Genomic DNA, 15,353 nt, shown 5'->3' on the forward strand with positions numbered 1-15,353 from the left:
GATGTTGCAACAGCTTGAGGCGAGCCGTGTGTTCTCCTGGGGAAGTTGTCCCTGGATCATGGGACCCTGGCAGTGGTGGGCTGCACAGACTCCCGGGAGGGGAGGTGTGGATAGTGACCTGTGCGTGCACACAGGCTTCTTGGTGGCTGCAGCAGCAGCCTTAGCGTTTCATGCTTGTCTCTGGTGTTCGTGCTGATAGCCGTGGCTTGTGCCTATCTCTGGAGCTCGTTTAGGTGGTGCTCTGAATCCCCTCTCCTCATGCACCCAGAAACAATGTCTTGCCTCTTAGGCAGGTCCAGACTTTTTCCTGGACTCCCTCCTGGCTCACTGTGGCCCCCTAGCCCCCTTCAGGCTGTGTTCACGCAGCCAACCCGTCCTCTCCCTGGGATCTGAGCTCCGAAGCCTGAGCCTCAGCTCCCAGCCCCCACCTGCCCCGGTGGATGAGCAGACAAGCCTTTCGGGCTGGTGAGTGCTGGTCGGTACCGATCCTCTGTGCGGGAGTATGAGCAGACAAGCCTTTCGGGCTGGTGAGTGCTGGTCGGTACCGATCCTCTGTGCGGGAGTCTCTCCACTTTGCCCTCTGCATCCCTGTTGCTGCACTCTCCTCCGTGGCTCCGAAGCTTTCCCCCCGCCACTCCCCGTCTCCACCAGTGAAGGGGCTTCGCAGTGTGTGAGAACTTTTCCTCCTTCACACCTCCCTCCCAGAGGTGCAGGAACTGTCCCTATTCTTTTGTCTCTGTTTTTTCTTTTGCCCTACCCAGGTACCTGGGGAGTTTCTTGCCTTTGGGATGTCTGAGGTCTTCTGACAGCATTCAGTAGGTGTTTTCTAGAAGTTGTTCCACATGTAGATGTATTTCTGATGTATTTGTGGGGAGGAAGGTGATCTCCAAGTCTTACTCCTCTGCCATCTTGAAGATCTCCCCTACATTTGCTTTTATAATCATTTTTATGTATACAGTATTCATATATGACTGGTGTTAAACTTGATATCTTTCTTAAGACATTGTTTTAAAATTGTATGCTTTTCATGTAAATAGAAGAAAGAACTTGTTCAAGGTTAGTTGTCTCCTTTTAGTCAGCAGTTATATGTGTTAGGTATATTCAGAAAATATATTTTGCTCCATAGAAGATTTGTATTGCCACATCATTTTGTATGTGTCAGCAAGAATTTTTTTCTGATAGCTTTATAAGGACACATGTAAATACTTTGCTTTAGGCAGGAAGCTATCATGGTTGCTAGACACATTCTTTATTTTAGTGCATAAATTTGAAAAATGAAGACCAGAAATGTCAGAAAGTACATAGAGTATATTGAGTTATCCACCTTCTTGTACAGATGCACTAATACATTTACCCTAGGGAATGAAATTAAGCAGAGCTTCAACCTTAACTGTGTTTCTTGACATTTTTGCATGTAATTTTGTAAGCGTAATACTGCTCTGCTAACTCTTTTGGAGAAGAAGTCTATCATATCAGTTTTTATAAAGTATGTCTTTAATGGAGATTCATTTTATCCCCAAGGCTACTGTGATTTGACTATAGATATAAAAATGCTAAAGCACACTTTATAATTCGTCTGATCGTTTTATAGGGGAAGATGTAGAAATTTATCTCTTTAGTAAGTAATACAGATACTCTCAGTATGGTCAAGTTAATTTTAATAAGTTTTCTTTGAGTGTACTAATTATGACTGGTTGTTTTTATAGTTTTATTTTTATTCCTATAAATAATTCTTTTTCCTTTTGCATCTTATTGTAAGGCCTATAAGACAGGATAGTGTACATATTGATATTGTGAAAAAGACTTCTTCATTCTTAATCTCCTAAGAATTTAGTTTTTTATTTCTTGCTAAGTAGCAGTAAACATTGGCTGAGCAGTTGTATAAAGGAGAGTAGAGAAAATGACCTCTCAAAGATTTTTGAGGCTGGGAGATTGAGGACCTAAAGGTATATTTGATATTGACATGGTTATACAACATATAAAGGAAGGTGTGACAGAAACAGTCTCATGACTTCACTCAACGAATATTTATTGAGTTTAATTATAAGTATAAAGCTTTGGAAAGGTGATGAATAAAATAGAAAAGGTTCTCACTATTAGTGAGCTTCCAGGTTGTTGGGTATTATTGAGGTGTGTGATACTACATTTTGATAATTTTGTATTACAGTGTGATAATTTTTGTGGTAGGAAAACCCTATGTGGTTTGTAAGCCTATAGATCTTGTGTGGCCAGGGAAGACTTACCCAAGGAAGTAAGAGCTAATGTGAGCCCTGATGTATTAGTGTGAGGCAACAAGGTGAGATGGCCGAGGAGGAGGCATATATAAATTTTTTCTTTTTAATAAATTTATTTTTTTATTTTTATTTTTGGATGCATTGGGTCTTTGTTGCTGTGTGCGGGCTTTCTCTGGTTGCGGAGAGTGGGGGCTGCTCTTCGTTGCAGTGCACAGCCTTCTCATTGCAGTGGCTTCTCTTGTCGTGGAGCACAGGCTCTAGGCACGTGGACTTCAGTAGTTGTGGCACGTGGGCTCAGTAGTTGTGGCATGCAAGCTCTATTGTGCAGGCTCAGTAGTTGTGGCACACGGGCTTAGTTGCTCCGTGGCATGTGGGATCTTCCTGGACCAGGGCTTGAACCCATGCCCCTGCATTCGCAGGCGGATTCTTAACCACTCCGTCACCAAGGAAGTCGTGGAGGCATATATAAATTTATTTTGAATTTCCCATAAGTATCTGAAGCTTAATACCTTCAAAACCAAATTCATCGTTTTTGCCCAAAAGTATGTCATTCCCTCAAATTATAGTACTTTGTTGCTGGCTTGCAAAGCAACAGAACAATGTCGTGATCTTAGATATATTCCCCTCACTCATTTCCTTTGTTCAGTCAGACACTAGTATTTTGGATTGTGTTTATATATATATATATATATATATATATATAAAATACATATTTTTTTCTTTTCTTTCCGTTACCCTATTTTCTACCTTCATTTAGGAAAGGCTTCGGTTCTTGCTTGGATAACTTCAGTAGCTCTACACTCATTTCTATGCCTCTAGTATTTATCTTTCAGTCCATTGTCCACACTGCTGCTGGTTGGGTTTTCCAAAGTGCAAATTTGATTATGTTGTTTTCTTATGATAAATACTCTAATAGCTCTCTACAGTTTTTAGGTTTTACAAAAAAGAAAAAAGCTTCTTGGTTTATTGTGAAATTCCTTTCAACAGTTTCACTCCTGTCTACCTCCAGCTTCATCCTGTGCAGTTTGTTCTCATACCTCCTTTTGTGCCCCTTACAGGGGATGGCTTGTCATTCATGTACACCCTGTGCTAGTCACTCTATTTGAAATGCAAGCTACACTTCTCAGCTAATGACTCAAGTTCTTTAAACCTGAGATCAAGCATCATTCCTCCAGGAATGATGCACATGCCTCCAGTCTTTCTCTCTTTATTGCTGGTAATTTTCATAGATTTTGGGTGGTTAGTTTGCTTTGACTTTGCCACCAGACACTATGCTTACTAAACACAGTGATCATACTCTCTTAAACTCTGTACCCCTAGTCCCTGCTACTCTGAGAAACACATAATAGTCATGCTATTAGATATTTATTGAATAAAGGAAAATGATGGTATGGGACCAGATATCAGGGGATACTTAGATATTAGGTTAATGAGTGTGGCTTTTATAATGAAGCCACTAAAGGTTTAAGAGCAAAGGAGTCATGATATATGCGCTATCTTTTAGATGGAACAGCAGTATTCAAAAATCGAAGTTTGTAGAGAAGATGATAATATTGGCTTTGAAAATACTGGAATGCTTTCTTAGTCTTGAAAAATGTTCATTAAGTTGGAAATATATTTATAGACTGGTTTACAGTTTGGAGTGCAGATGTGAAGCTGAGCTGGTGGTAGGGACTTGGAAGCCATCAGTGTATGGAGTCCCTAATCCTAACCCTGAGCCCAACCCTAACTCTCTCAAGGCTACATTTGTGAAATATTTGTATTTTCTTAAATGATTATTATTTTTTTTTTATTTTTAAAAGGCAGTCAAATATTTGTTCTTGATTATGACCAGTACTCTATTTGAATTCACCTCTGCTAGTAGAGGTTTTTAGTCATGATGATGGCGAGGTGAAGGTGTTTGAATACAGGATGGTGACTTGTGATGAGTGGCTGTATCAATTAGAAAACTCATTCGATTCACCAAATTTTATTATTTGCCTTCCTCCCACAAAGTGTTGCACTAAGGACTTTGAAAGACTAATTTATCATTAATTTCCCAAAGATTAATGATAAATAAAATGGACTTTATCCTCTTAAACTGTTGTTGAAGGTTAGAGCTTGCATCAGGTCCTTAAACCTCATGATGTTGTAGTAAGAAAAAAGAAAGTAATTGATGCATTTACAAAGTGGAGTTATTTTCAATAAATAAATATTAAAGTGGAATTCTTTTAAATCATGTTGATAAACTTCAGACAAGTTTCAAGTATAAGTTTTTGCAGGTAGGGGTCAGGGAATTCAGTACAATGTCTAGGTCTCTATTATTTTACACAAAGTTGCAATGATATTTAGGGACTTTTAAGAAAAATGCCAGGGTTCCGGATAACTGTGGGCCCAGTTTGTTCTGCTGAGAGGAGATGGTCACAGATTTCATTTCTGGCTTTGTCTGCTCCTTTGCAAATGAATGATTTTGGTGGGACCTAGAGGGACCTAGAGAAAAGCTGTGGGTGACTTAGCAAAAATCTACCACTCCTTTCATAAAAGTTTATGTTCTACCAACAGATCATTAGAATCAAATTTCTAGATGAAGAATAGTGCTTTGTATTTTCATCTTACTCTCGTTCTTGTGTGTTTTTGTTTCTTTTTCTTTTTTCCTTTTCAGTTTGAAAAAGAGTTTACTGACCACCAAGAAACTCAGGCTCAATTGCAGAAAAAAGAGGCACAGATTAACGAGCTTCAAGCAGAGTTACAAGCTTTTAAATCACAGGTAAAATACCATCTACCTGGAGTGAATTTGGGTATTGAAAGCTCACCAGGGGAACAAAGGTCGTATCATATCTTCATAGCATCAAAATGTTGAAACTTTAATTTCCCTTGTATGTTTTCATATTATTGTTTATATGTATTTCTATTCCGCTATGTTTATTTTTAAAATGATTTTGCCCCTTTTTTTCTGCTTGCATTTTTAAGAACGTCTAAACTTTTACTAATCTACTTCCTTATGATTCGTTTGGGTTTTGTACCTGATGTCACGTGTTTGCTAGGTAATTAAGCATTAAGGGTAAGAAAGTCTTTTATTCTTAGACTTGTTGTTCATCACCGATCTTTATCCCACTACAGAAAATTATTGCTCAAGCTATTTATTTTTTGAAAACCTTCAGCCTATGGGTACCTTGCAGTGAAAGATAACCTCTAGCTGAATGAGAACATTTTCTGATAATTTTTCAATTTCCAAAAGTAAACATTTAAAACATGACAAAAAAGAGAGCAAATCTGGATTATGGAGCAGATAATACATACACTCACATACGCTCTCTACACATAAAGCATTTAGGTAGCAAGAAATACATCATCTGCATGTTTTAAATGGATGAAAGTAAGGAAGTAGAATTTTCACAGCTAAATTTTTTCATGTAGATTTACACATAAGATGATGAGCAATAAGTATAGTTTTGCTGTTTTCCTTTCATCCTAATTTATGGTTATGTTGAAATAGTCTTAGGTATACTATTTCTTATGTTATTTTGAGAGTTTGTTTTCTTTTATACTTTAGTGTATAGTTTTGTTGCAGAGTCTGTCTGAAGATACCCTAAGAGCTATATGTTAGTGTTCAGTTTTGGAAAAAAAAAAATAGAATCTATCTACAAGAAAATTCTCACTGATCATCATTCTTTAGTGCTGCAAGAGAAAGTACCACAATTTATTGAAAGTTTTCATCTTTCTTATGTGGCTCCTTGTCTCTCATATTAAAAAAACATTTGTGTTTTTTAATTTCAGATTGAGTTATAGACAGTGGCTGAAATATTCATGAAAAGTTTTTCCTGGTCTGGGCTAGTATAAATTTAGACTTTCCTTTCTTTTTAATTTTTCCCAGTTGAAGCATTACTCGTAAATCTACTCTAGAAAATTTCAATTTATAGAAAACATATTCACCATCTTTGGATATGTTATTGCTGCATGTGCTTTTATGTAAAATGGGAATATATTTACATTTTGAAGCAGATTAAATCAAGGAATCTCCTGTGTTGTTTTAAATTGTGTACAGTGATGACCTTTGTTTATGTCTATTAGAGGAAAGCCTGTAATTAGAGACTTGACACTGGCCACAATATTCATTTTTGAATAACAACTGACAAATACTTCCTTTGGATAAGTTTGTATTTCTCATGAAATCTATGCATTTGTCTTAATATCCTTCTCTTTGATCAAAGCTATGCTGATTATAAAGGTTATGAATAAAATATGTTTTATTATCTGTGACTTCATTCCTTCAGTCACTTAACAGCCAAGTACTGTTAGGTGCTGGGGATAGAATGGGGGGCAAGGTGGTCACAGTGTCTGGCCCCATCAGTGATAAGTCTGTCACACCCATCAAAATCTAGAGCAGAAATTCAACCATACCTTTGTTTTAAGACATTAATTGTTAACCATAAATGTATACTGAGTGTGAGTATAATGTACATACATCCTTAACATTGAGAGGGCTGTGCTATTCATGATCACAGCAACCCAGCATAACACTAAAGTGATTCTTCTTTATACTTAATGTTTTTGATAAGGCATGTTTTTTGACTGTGGTTTCAACTTCTCTTAAATACTTTTTCTTTGTGCTGACCTTGGATATCGATTTCAAGCCTTTATACATGATCTATTTTCCATAATTGTGCCATAAAACTTTTAAATGATTTATTAATACTCCTATAGCTATATGGCTCAGAGTTGAAGTTAGTAATTTCAGGAAATAACCATATCACAAAAAATTATTTATCAACCCAGATCACCTTTATGATAGTAAAAATGCATCTATTGTTATTATGCCATGGAAACATAAGGACAGAAGTGCCTAGTAGTCACAGGGACCAGATTGTGACATGCTCTGAAGGTCCTACTAAGAATCTTAGATTTTTTTTCTCAAGGGCAAAGGCACGATGTGGCAATATTATTTACCTCTCTTTTTCTGGATCTTATTTTTTTTTTACTTACCACTTAAATGCTGGTGTCCTGTAGAATTCTGAATACAAACCTTTCCTCATGCTGCATACTCTGGGTGAACATATCTACACCCATGCCTTCTTCAGCTGTCTGTAGAGACTGCTGACTTTCAGATCTTTTAGGCCCATGTTGCCATTTGCCTCCTGGACATTTCCACCTGGTTGGCCATAACTACCTCAAAACGGGGAGTAATATTTCTGACAATTACATTTTTATGAAAACAAAAGCTATAATATTCTTAAATTGGGAAAAAAATCTTTGAAATTTTGTTTTTAGGTTAAACCACATGACATTACTGAAATTCAGTTGTTTTTGGTTTAAAATAATACCTTATTTTTGAGAAAAGTGTACTTTAACGTGTTTTATAGAGAGTTCTTTGTCATATTTCTTCTTTTTCTTTCCCCTATAGTTTGGTGCCTTGCCACCGGGTACCTATTTGCCTTCTTCAGAAGAAAATGGAACTGGCCACGCAGCACTTCCTCCACCGCAGCCACTGCCCTCTTGTGGAGGCTTGCCCCCTCCCCCGCCACCTGCACCCCCTCCCCCCCCACCTGCACCCCCTCCCCTTCCAGGAATGCCCATGCCATTTGGTGGTGGTCCTGTGCCTCCACCACCTCCCCTGGGATTTCTCTGTGGACGAACCTCTCCCCCACCACCAACCCTGCCTTTTGGGTTAAAACCAAAGAAAGAATTTAAACCAGAGACCAGCATGAGAAGATTGAACTGGTTAAAGGTAAAACAGAAATAAATAGAGAAATAATACTGTTACCTAGATTAAAACTTAAATATAATTGTATTTAGTTTCCAATGGGATCCCTATTCAAAATGACATTAAATAAACAGGCATTATTTTAAATAAAAATGTTGAGTCAAAGCCCTTTGCTATTGACTAAAGCTCTCTGGTTTATAAATTGGGTAGGAATTGATGTTAGTTGTTACAATGGGATTTGATTGTAATTAAATTGCCAATTCAACATTATTGTGGTTATACTCTGTATTTTGAAGTGTTTTTCAAAAGTACAAAAAAAATAGTATTCTTAGGAACTTTTTTATATTGACAGCTATTGGGAAAAGTATTACTACTTGTCAGAAGTGGATAGTTAGTCGAGACATAGGAATTCTGAATCCTGCAGAATGATGGTTCCATGGTCACATAAATTGAGCATTGCTAAAGACTAGGAGAAGTATAATTGAGAAGAAACAAACTTCATTTCATTCAACTTCAAATTCCCAACTATTTGAGAGCGGAACCTTTTTTTTTTTTTCTCTCCCTAATAACACATTAACTTCCTGCAGAACTTGTATTTCATTGAACATACTTTGGGAAAAAAATCTTACAGAGATTACTTCATAAACATCTACTGGCAGCTCTGGGGCACTGGGTGTATACATGGTGATTGGGTGTGGGGGACAGATGAAACACTCAACTGTGTGTGAATCTATCTTCTCTCTGGCTGCAGATCAGACCTCAGGAAATGACTGAAGACTGTTTCTGGGTAAAAGCAAATGAAAATAAGTATGAAAATGTGGATTTGCTTTGTAAACTTGAGAATATGTTTTGTTGCCAACCAAAAGGTAAGTTTAATATCTTGGTTATTTGTTACTCTTAGTATTTTAATATTGTAACTTTTTATATGCTTACCTTTAGAAAGTATTATTTGTGTCATATAAATGGTATTTTTTTATGTTACTAATGGATAAATGAATAATCCAATGAATAATCTGAAGTTAATTTTTTATATAGAGTATCAACTGAACAATTTTTAAAATACAAATGATTTAATACAAAACTTAAAAAAATTTCTTTATAATACCTTCTTTGAAGATATTCTAAATTAGACTTTCATAAAGGAGGGTATTTTCAGAGAAAATTTTGGTGTGAAAATTCCCTGTAGTCAATGAGAAATAGAAAAATGAAAACAAAATGTAACTCTTCCTCTAGTCAGAATTTTCCCACCCTTTAATGTTACAGTGGCTATCACATAATTAATTAGTATGACTCACATGGGATAGAAATATCAAATTTATAGAGCATCTTGAAAATTAGTTTGAAATAGGGTCTATGAGTAGATTATAACATCTTTTCATTAAATGCAATGGAATTCATTTTCAAAAGCCGTCACAGATAGCTTTTACCTGTGCAGTGTGATTTTTCTCTTTTAAACAATTATATTTAGGAATTACTCTTGTCTGAAATTTGATTTTTTTCTCATCCAGTGTCATGGGCCTACCACTTATGTTTCAGGGCTGATATGCACATATACTGTTCAGTTCATTTTTAAGTAACACATTTTAGGTTTGTAGTACAAGGCACTTAGGTCAGTCATTATCTTTTTTTGTTTGTTTTAATTATTTTTTAGAATTATTAGTTTTTTAATTTTTGGCTGCGTTGGGTCTTCTTTGCTGTGCGCGGGCTTTTCTCCATCTGGATGGAGATGGGAAGGCTTGGTATAGACAGAAGAATTGATTTCTTAAAGTGCCCACCGTGTACTAGGCACCATGCTAGATGCTTTATATACGTGATTTAACTTGATCATCACAGCAACCAAGGGATGTTGGCAGATAGCAAAAAAATCATTTGCTTTCCTTTGAAATGCTTTCTAAAATATAAATTAAAAACTTAAAAAAAATAATTGTAAGTTAGAAACTCTAAAAGGTAATTGTAAATTAGATTTCTAGAATTTGTGTTAAATCCAAAGCCTTTATCAGATATTTTGGAACACCATTGGTCTTGACCAAAATAGTAAAAATGATATATTTTGATCTTTGAAAACCAGGGACATTTTCTTAGCAAGCTTACCATAGGAAAACTTGTGAAGTAAGCAGATCTTAATTTTATCTTTTGATTATGGAGAATCAAAATTTTCTTTGAATAAGATTAGTGCACTCTTCAGGCAATCAGGGAAAATATATGGCAGTTAAAATGTGTATTTACATGTAAAACACTTCAGAATTTCAGATTTCATAATCTGGAATTGATTAGTTTTCCCTCTGCTTTTCTAGTAGGTAGAAAGGGTGGTACCTAAAAGCTATTTAAGTAATTCTGGGATCCAGCTTCTCTATTTTTTTTTCCCCTCTTTACTCTGATTACTTTCTTAATTAATGAGGCTCAAAAGGGAAACTTGTTAGCATGTCTTTAATTTAGCTGTAGTGTTAGCCATAAATGAAATAATTGGACCTTTAAAAAATTCTTGTCATCTAACTTTAGTCTTACGATTTAAGGTTGAAAAAAATCAACATATTTGCTCAATCTAATACTAGTTGTAAAGGTTAAGGTGAGGAAATAATGATCCTTTTCTGAATATTCCATATATTAGTGCCTCTCTGGATTGGTGCATGCTTCCACACTGCCCTGAATCTCTCCTTGGTTTGACTTAGAGGCTGGCAGAGGCTATGACTTCTTTTCTCTCAGCTCAAATGCTGCTTCCTCTTTTCTGGGACCAGTAGATGATATTTCCATAATCAACAGAAAGATAGGGAAGCCCAGGGTTGTAACGCAGGGCAGTGCCAACATTTCACAATGCCAACAGGTGGCGAGCTGAGAAGGTGACTATTTTTGGTTCGGATTTTAAAGAATAATTCCTAGAAAGCATTATTTGAGGAGCCTTAAGTGTTCTTTTTGGCATTATTAGTATTTCATTAGAAAAGGCTATTCATTGCTGCTTTCAGAAAGACAGGATTTCAGTAGATATTTTATAGGAAAGGTCAGAAAGGAAGGTAAGAGAAAAGTGCTTAGAAAACTTGGACAAGTCAGAGGCTGGTGGATAGGTTGCTCCTTGTCTCTTTATTCGTGGCCTGGCTGCGAATATTTGCCTGTTTCACGTGACACCAAAGGTTACTTTGAATCAATTTTGTCATTTCTGCAGAATTCAAAATTAAATCTATTATTCATTGTTGAGTTCCAGGTAGAAATATAGTTGCTCTCCACTCTCTAGCAGGCAGGGGGAGATAGAGGCACGGGCTGCTAGTTGATTGTCGTCATTGGCTTGCATCACAACTTGGCAGGGAAGGACAAAGAATTCAGATTAGTGAAGAGTTGTGGATTTTTAGAGAAAAGTTTTTTTAAAACTTTTTTTTAAATTGAAATACCTGTTTGGACTAAGAACCAGGGCTCTTTCTCTGACATAGTTGAATGTTCCATTCCAGGCATTTTAAATGGTAGATGCCAATCTTTGTGCTTCCTAAGCATTTGAAATTGGCAGAAAGGAAAAAGAAAGAAAGGAACTGAATCCAATAATCTAAAAAGAACCTTGGGATTTTCTCTCATGTTCTTTATTTTTTGTCCTAAGTATGGCTATTTATTTTACACTGCTTTAGGTTTATGAGACATTTAGGTTAAGATTGTTGGGTTTCAGAGGTCTCATAACCTGGGAGTTGGAAGAGGAAGAGGAACTAATAATCCCTATTGAGTACCTGTGGTATACCAGCCCTGAGCTGGGTCTTCTTCATGTGACTTTGTTTAAACTTTACCACATCTCTGCTGAGGTTTTTCTCTTGGTCTACGATTGCAAAACAGTTCTAACTCCCCACAATAGCACCCTGCCCCACTGACTCATAGATGGAGCAAGATGTTATTGGTAAGCGAGTTGGACATTCCCTCTTAACTCATGTTGCCCTTTATTATATTTCTTCCTTTTTTTCCAGTTAGATTTTACTTACTTTGCTTTCTAAACTAATCCCCTCCCTGTGACTTTTATAGCATTGCTTCAATGAAGCGTGCCTTGTGTCATATCTTTTTTTTTTTTTTTTTTGCGGAGCATAGGCTCCGGACGCGCAGGCTCAGGGCACGTGGGATCTTCCCGGACCGGGGCACGAACCCGTGTCCCCTGCATCGGCAGGTGGACTCGCAACCACTGTGCCACCAGGGAAGCCCCCTTGTGTCATATCTTAAGGAGTACGGAAACCCCCCTCTAAGCCATTTCCTATGAAATCAACATTTTTTTTTTCTGATTCAGTAGTATCATTTTCTTTTTTATACTTTATTTCCCTATTAAGTATCTCACTTTGTTTTCCTTGCTTCTCTCCATCCTAAACTTTTGAGATACATCTTAGCTTTCCATAGTTTAGATTCTTTTGAAAATAACATGTAGACATTTTTCCTGATCATCTTTTTCTTTTATTTTTCTCATCTGCCTCTTTAATTTCTTCTGCTTTTTCTCTTTATCCTATTTGGCTACCATCGTTCAAGTCGACAAGTATTTACAGGGGACACGTTGAATGTGAGGCCTTGTGTTTAGCACTGGGGACACTGTGGTGAGGGGCCCTGTACTCATGTTACTCTGTGGCCTTGGTGAAGCGCAGTCAAGTTCGCAGGTGAAGTCTAAGAACAAGGAGTGGGACAACCAGTACTGATCTTGATTGTAGAAAAGACTGCCATGTTTTACTGTCTCTGGCTTCTGTTAAGACTTAACAAGGTTATAAAAGAACATTGTTTGTATATCTCTCAGAAATTTAATCACAATGTTCATATACTATATTGAACATTTGGTATCATCAAAATAATGCTAATGACCTGCATATTTTTTACCAGAGTGGAAGCATCTGTTGGTTAATTTTTACAGGCTGTTGGAAAATGGATTAACGTATACTGATGGGTTATTGGTGTTGGATTTATCGACTAAAATTAATATTAATTACTTTCATTATTCACAAACTGTTAACTTAATAGGGATTAAAGGGCTTTCTGAAAGTATATGAATAGTCTAATTCTCATAGACTGATTTATTATGAAAATGTGATTCCACAATTGTTAGCTTTCTGAAGTAATCAAATTTTATAACAGGTGCATCATATTTGCCAGATAGGGCCAATAAACTGGTTTATAAATAATTTCTCAACTGAACAGTTATGGCATATGGAAACAGTTAATGGATTATGTACTTAAAAACAAAGCAAGCTTCGATTTCTGACATAGTTCAGTGGACAAAGTATTGGGGTAGGGAGTGATAAACCATGGAGTATCCCTGTGACTTGGCTGTGTTCAGTTTGTTGCTTTGTATCTGAAACACAATTTATTCCTCTGTATGAACCAAAGTGTATAAAAAATCCTGAACTACCTCAGAAGCCTACATTAAGGTGAACAATATAATTTATAACAGAAGTATGGTTCTTGAGAGCATGTTAATATAGAGATGATGCCAAAATGAATGTAACATATCTTCAACAACTTAAAGGTTTCTGAAAAGACATTTGACAAACACTAGTTTGGGAAGATTGGGGAGGAAGTCAGTGGCAAATTAAATATTTCCCTAGGGATTTATTTTGGTTCTTGTCTGTGGCTGAATCTGGAAAGAACTTAAGGAAATTATGAGATAGGTCAGGAATGTCTTGCTTGTTTCACCATTAGAGAGTATCTCATTCTTACCAATTATATTCTCTGTTGGGTTGCAAAAGAAACAGAAATTTATTCTGAAAGCTTTAGAGAAATAAAACCTATAGAGAGAGCGTAAAGAAAGGGGTTATTTAGGTTGGAGCCACAGGCAACTTTCAAGTCCACAAAATGCTTCAGTTACACACTTAGTTACCCAGCATATCTTTGGCATGGTGTGATAGAAGGTTTAAAGGTCCCTGTAAATAGGCATGTTTCTTATATATTGTACTGATGCTATAAACAGAAAAGGAGGAGGCTTGGACTTGTATGTATTGTATTGGGGGGGGGTATGCCCATAAACATGGCTTTTTTTCTTTCCTTTTTTCTATTCTCTTTTTTTCTTCTTCCACTGGAGAAAAGAATGGTATTAGGGCACTGGATTCAACTAGTGTCACTTGACTAGTGGTAGATTGGGGGATGCTGTCTCCCTTCCGTATTACAAGTAGCTCATCATGGTATTTTAATTCTGGTAGCAGTTTTCAGTGGTGCGCCTGTAGCTGTCAAACCTTAACAAAATTGTAAGGTCATTACATGCCATTGTCATCGCTTAGGATTTTGTCTCTTAGGATTTCTCTTCCATTTCCTGCATTTCCTTCTTCTGTCTTCTTCCCCATTTACCCTGACATCTCTTGTTGCTCTCTGATTGCTCAAAGTGCATTTTTCGACTGCCTTGTCTGCAGTATGTTCTATCACTCAGGACTCCCACTCATAGTTAGTGCACACCATTGTTCTTCTGAAAATATAAATGAGGCTCCTCCTTCTGAATGTGCTATTTTAATCTTAAAGTAATATTTTGTAAATCTGGCCATTCACTTCCTCTCTTCTCTACTCTCTCTGACCCGCATGCCCTCCTCCACACACACCACTTGCCAGGCTTGGAAGAGAGAGAATCACATGGAGTTAGCACTGTACCTGGATCCATCCCTGGAGCACAAGGAGGGAGTGGGATCGTGGTAGGAGAGTCATAAGGAGATAAGCGCTTCTTGCTGGATTCCATGCTATAGGAATTTGATATTAAATAAACAGTGTAGTAAATTCTTTTGTAACAGAAAAAAAAATTTCTGTGGAAATAACTTTATTGTAATTTTATAACTTTGAATTTCATAACTTAGGTTTGGAGGTGATTATATATTCATGTGTTTAGGTAAGCTGGGTGTTGTTGTTGTTTTCTTGGTCCCTCAAGGTTAGGTCATTTGGGCATATGCTCTGATACCTTGAACATGTTCTGTGTTTACCACAAGCTTTCATGGCTGTCATGGCATCTGAGGAGAATGCCAGTTTAGAGACCTTTGCTTATCACAGCTCTGACTTGTCTGAGTAGGTGTCTGTGCCTTAAAAGAATGGATATTTCAAAGTCAGACACACACTACACCAGGAGTTCTTGACTTGAGGCCTGTGAACTTGGCTAAGAAAAAAAAAAATTAGCATCATCACTTTCATTAACCTCTAACTGAAATTTAGTTTTTCCTTCAATGATAAATATAGGCAACAAACACAGCAGTACCTATGTCGTTTCTACCTGTAAGGTTCATACGTACTTTCATATCACATGAGAATTGCTTCAGGTACATTGAAATATCATTGAAACTCATCACTACTTCAAAATTAGAGTAGTTATTAGACCTGCAGCTAGACCTTGTTACTTAAGACATTAATAAAGAAGCATATTTTGTCTGTTGGGTCCTCCAGGAAGCAGATGCTGAGATGTTGAAGTGCAGGAGGGTTTTTTTAAGGGGCAAGGGATGGGTTATGTATGTGAAAGGTAAAGGCAGTTCAGA

General features: G+C 36.8%; 1 protein-coding gene across 2 annotated transcripts in view; it reads left to right on the forward strand.

Moving 5' to 3' along the window:
- The window catches only part of DIAPH3 (diaphanous related formin 3), a 546,908-nt gene that overhangs the window by 196,105 nt on the left and 335,450 nt on the right, over nt 1–15,353 (forward strand). For both annotated transcript variants that reach the window (XM_027116137.1, XM_027116138.1), the window contains 3 exons: nt 4,876–4,980; nt 7,615–7,938; nt 8,666–8,780. In XM_027116137.1, the coding sequence (XP_026971938.1) occupies nt 4,876–4,980; nt 7,615–7,938; nt 8,666–8,780 (544 nt within the window). The remainder of the gene's footprint in view (nt 1–4,875; nt 4,981–7,614; nt 7,939–8,665; nt 8,781–15,353) is intronic.

The sequence above is a fragment of the Aethalodelphis obliquidens genome, unplaced genomic scaffold, assembly GCF_003676395.1.
Source record: "Aethalodelphis obliquidens isolate GAN/ISIS:26980383/991018 unplaced genomic scaffold, ASM367639v1 scaffold16, whole genome shotgun sequence".
In the NCBI taxonomy this organism is placed as follows: Eukaryota; Metazoa; Chordata; class Mammalia; order Artiodactyla; family Delphinidae; genus Aethalodelphis; species Aethalodelphis obliquidens.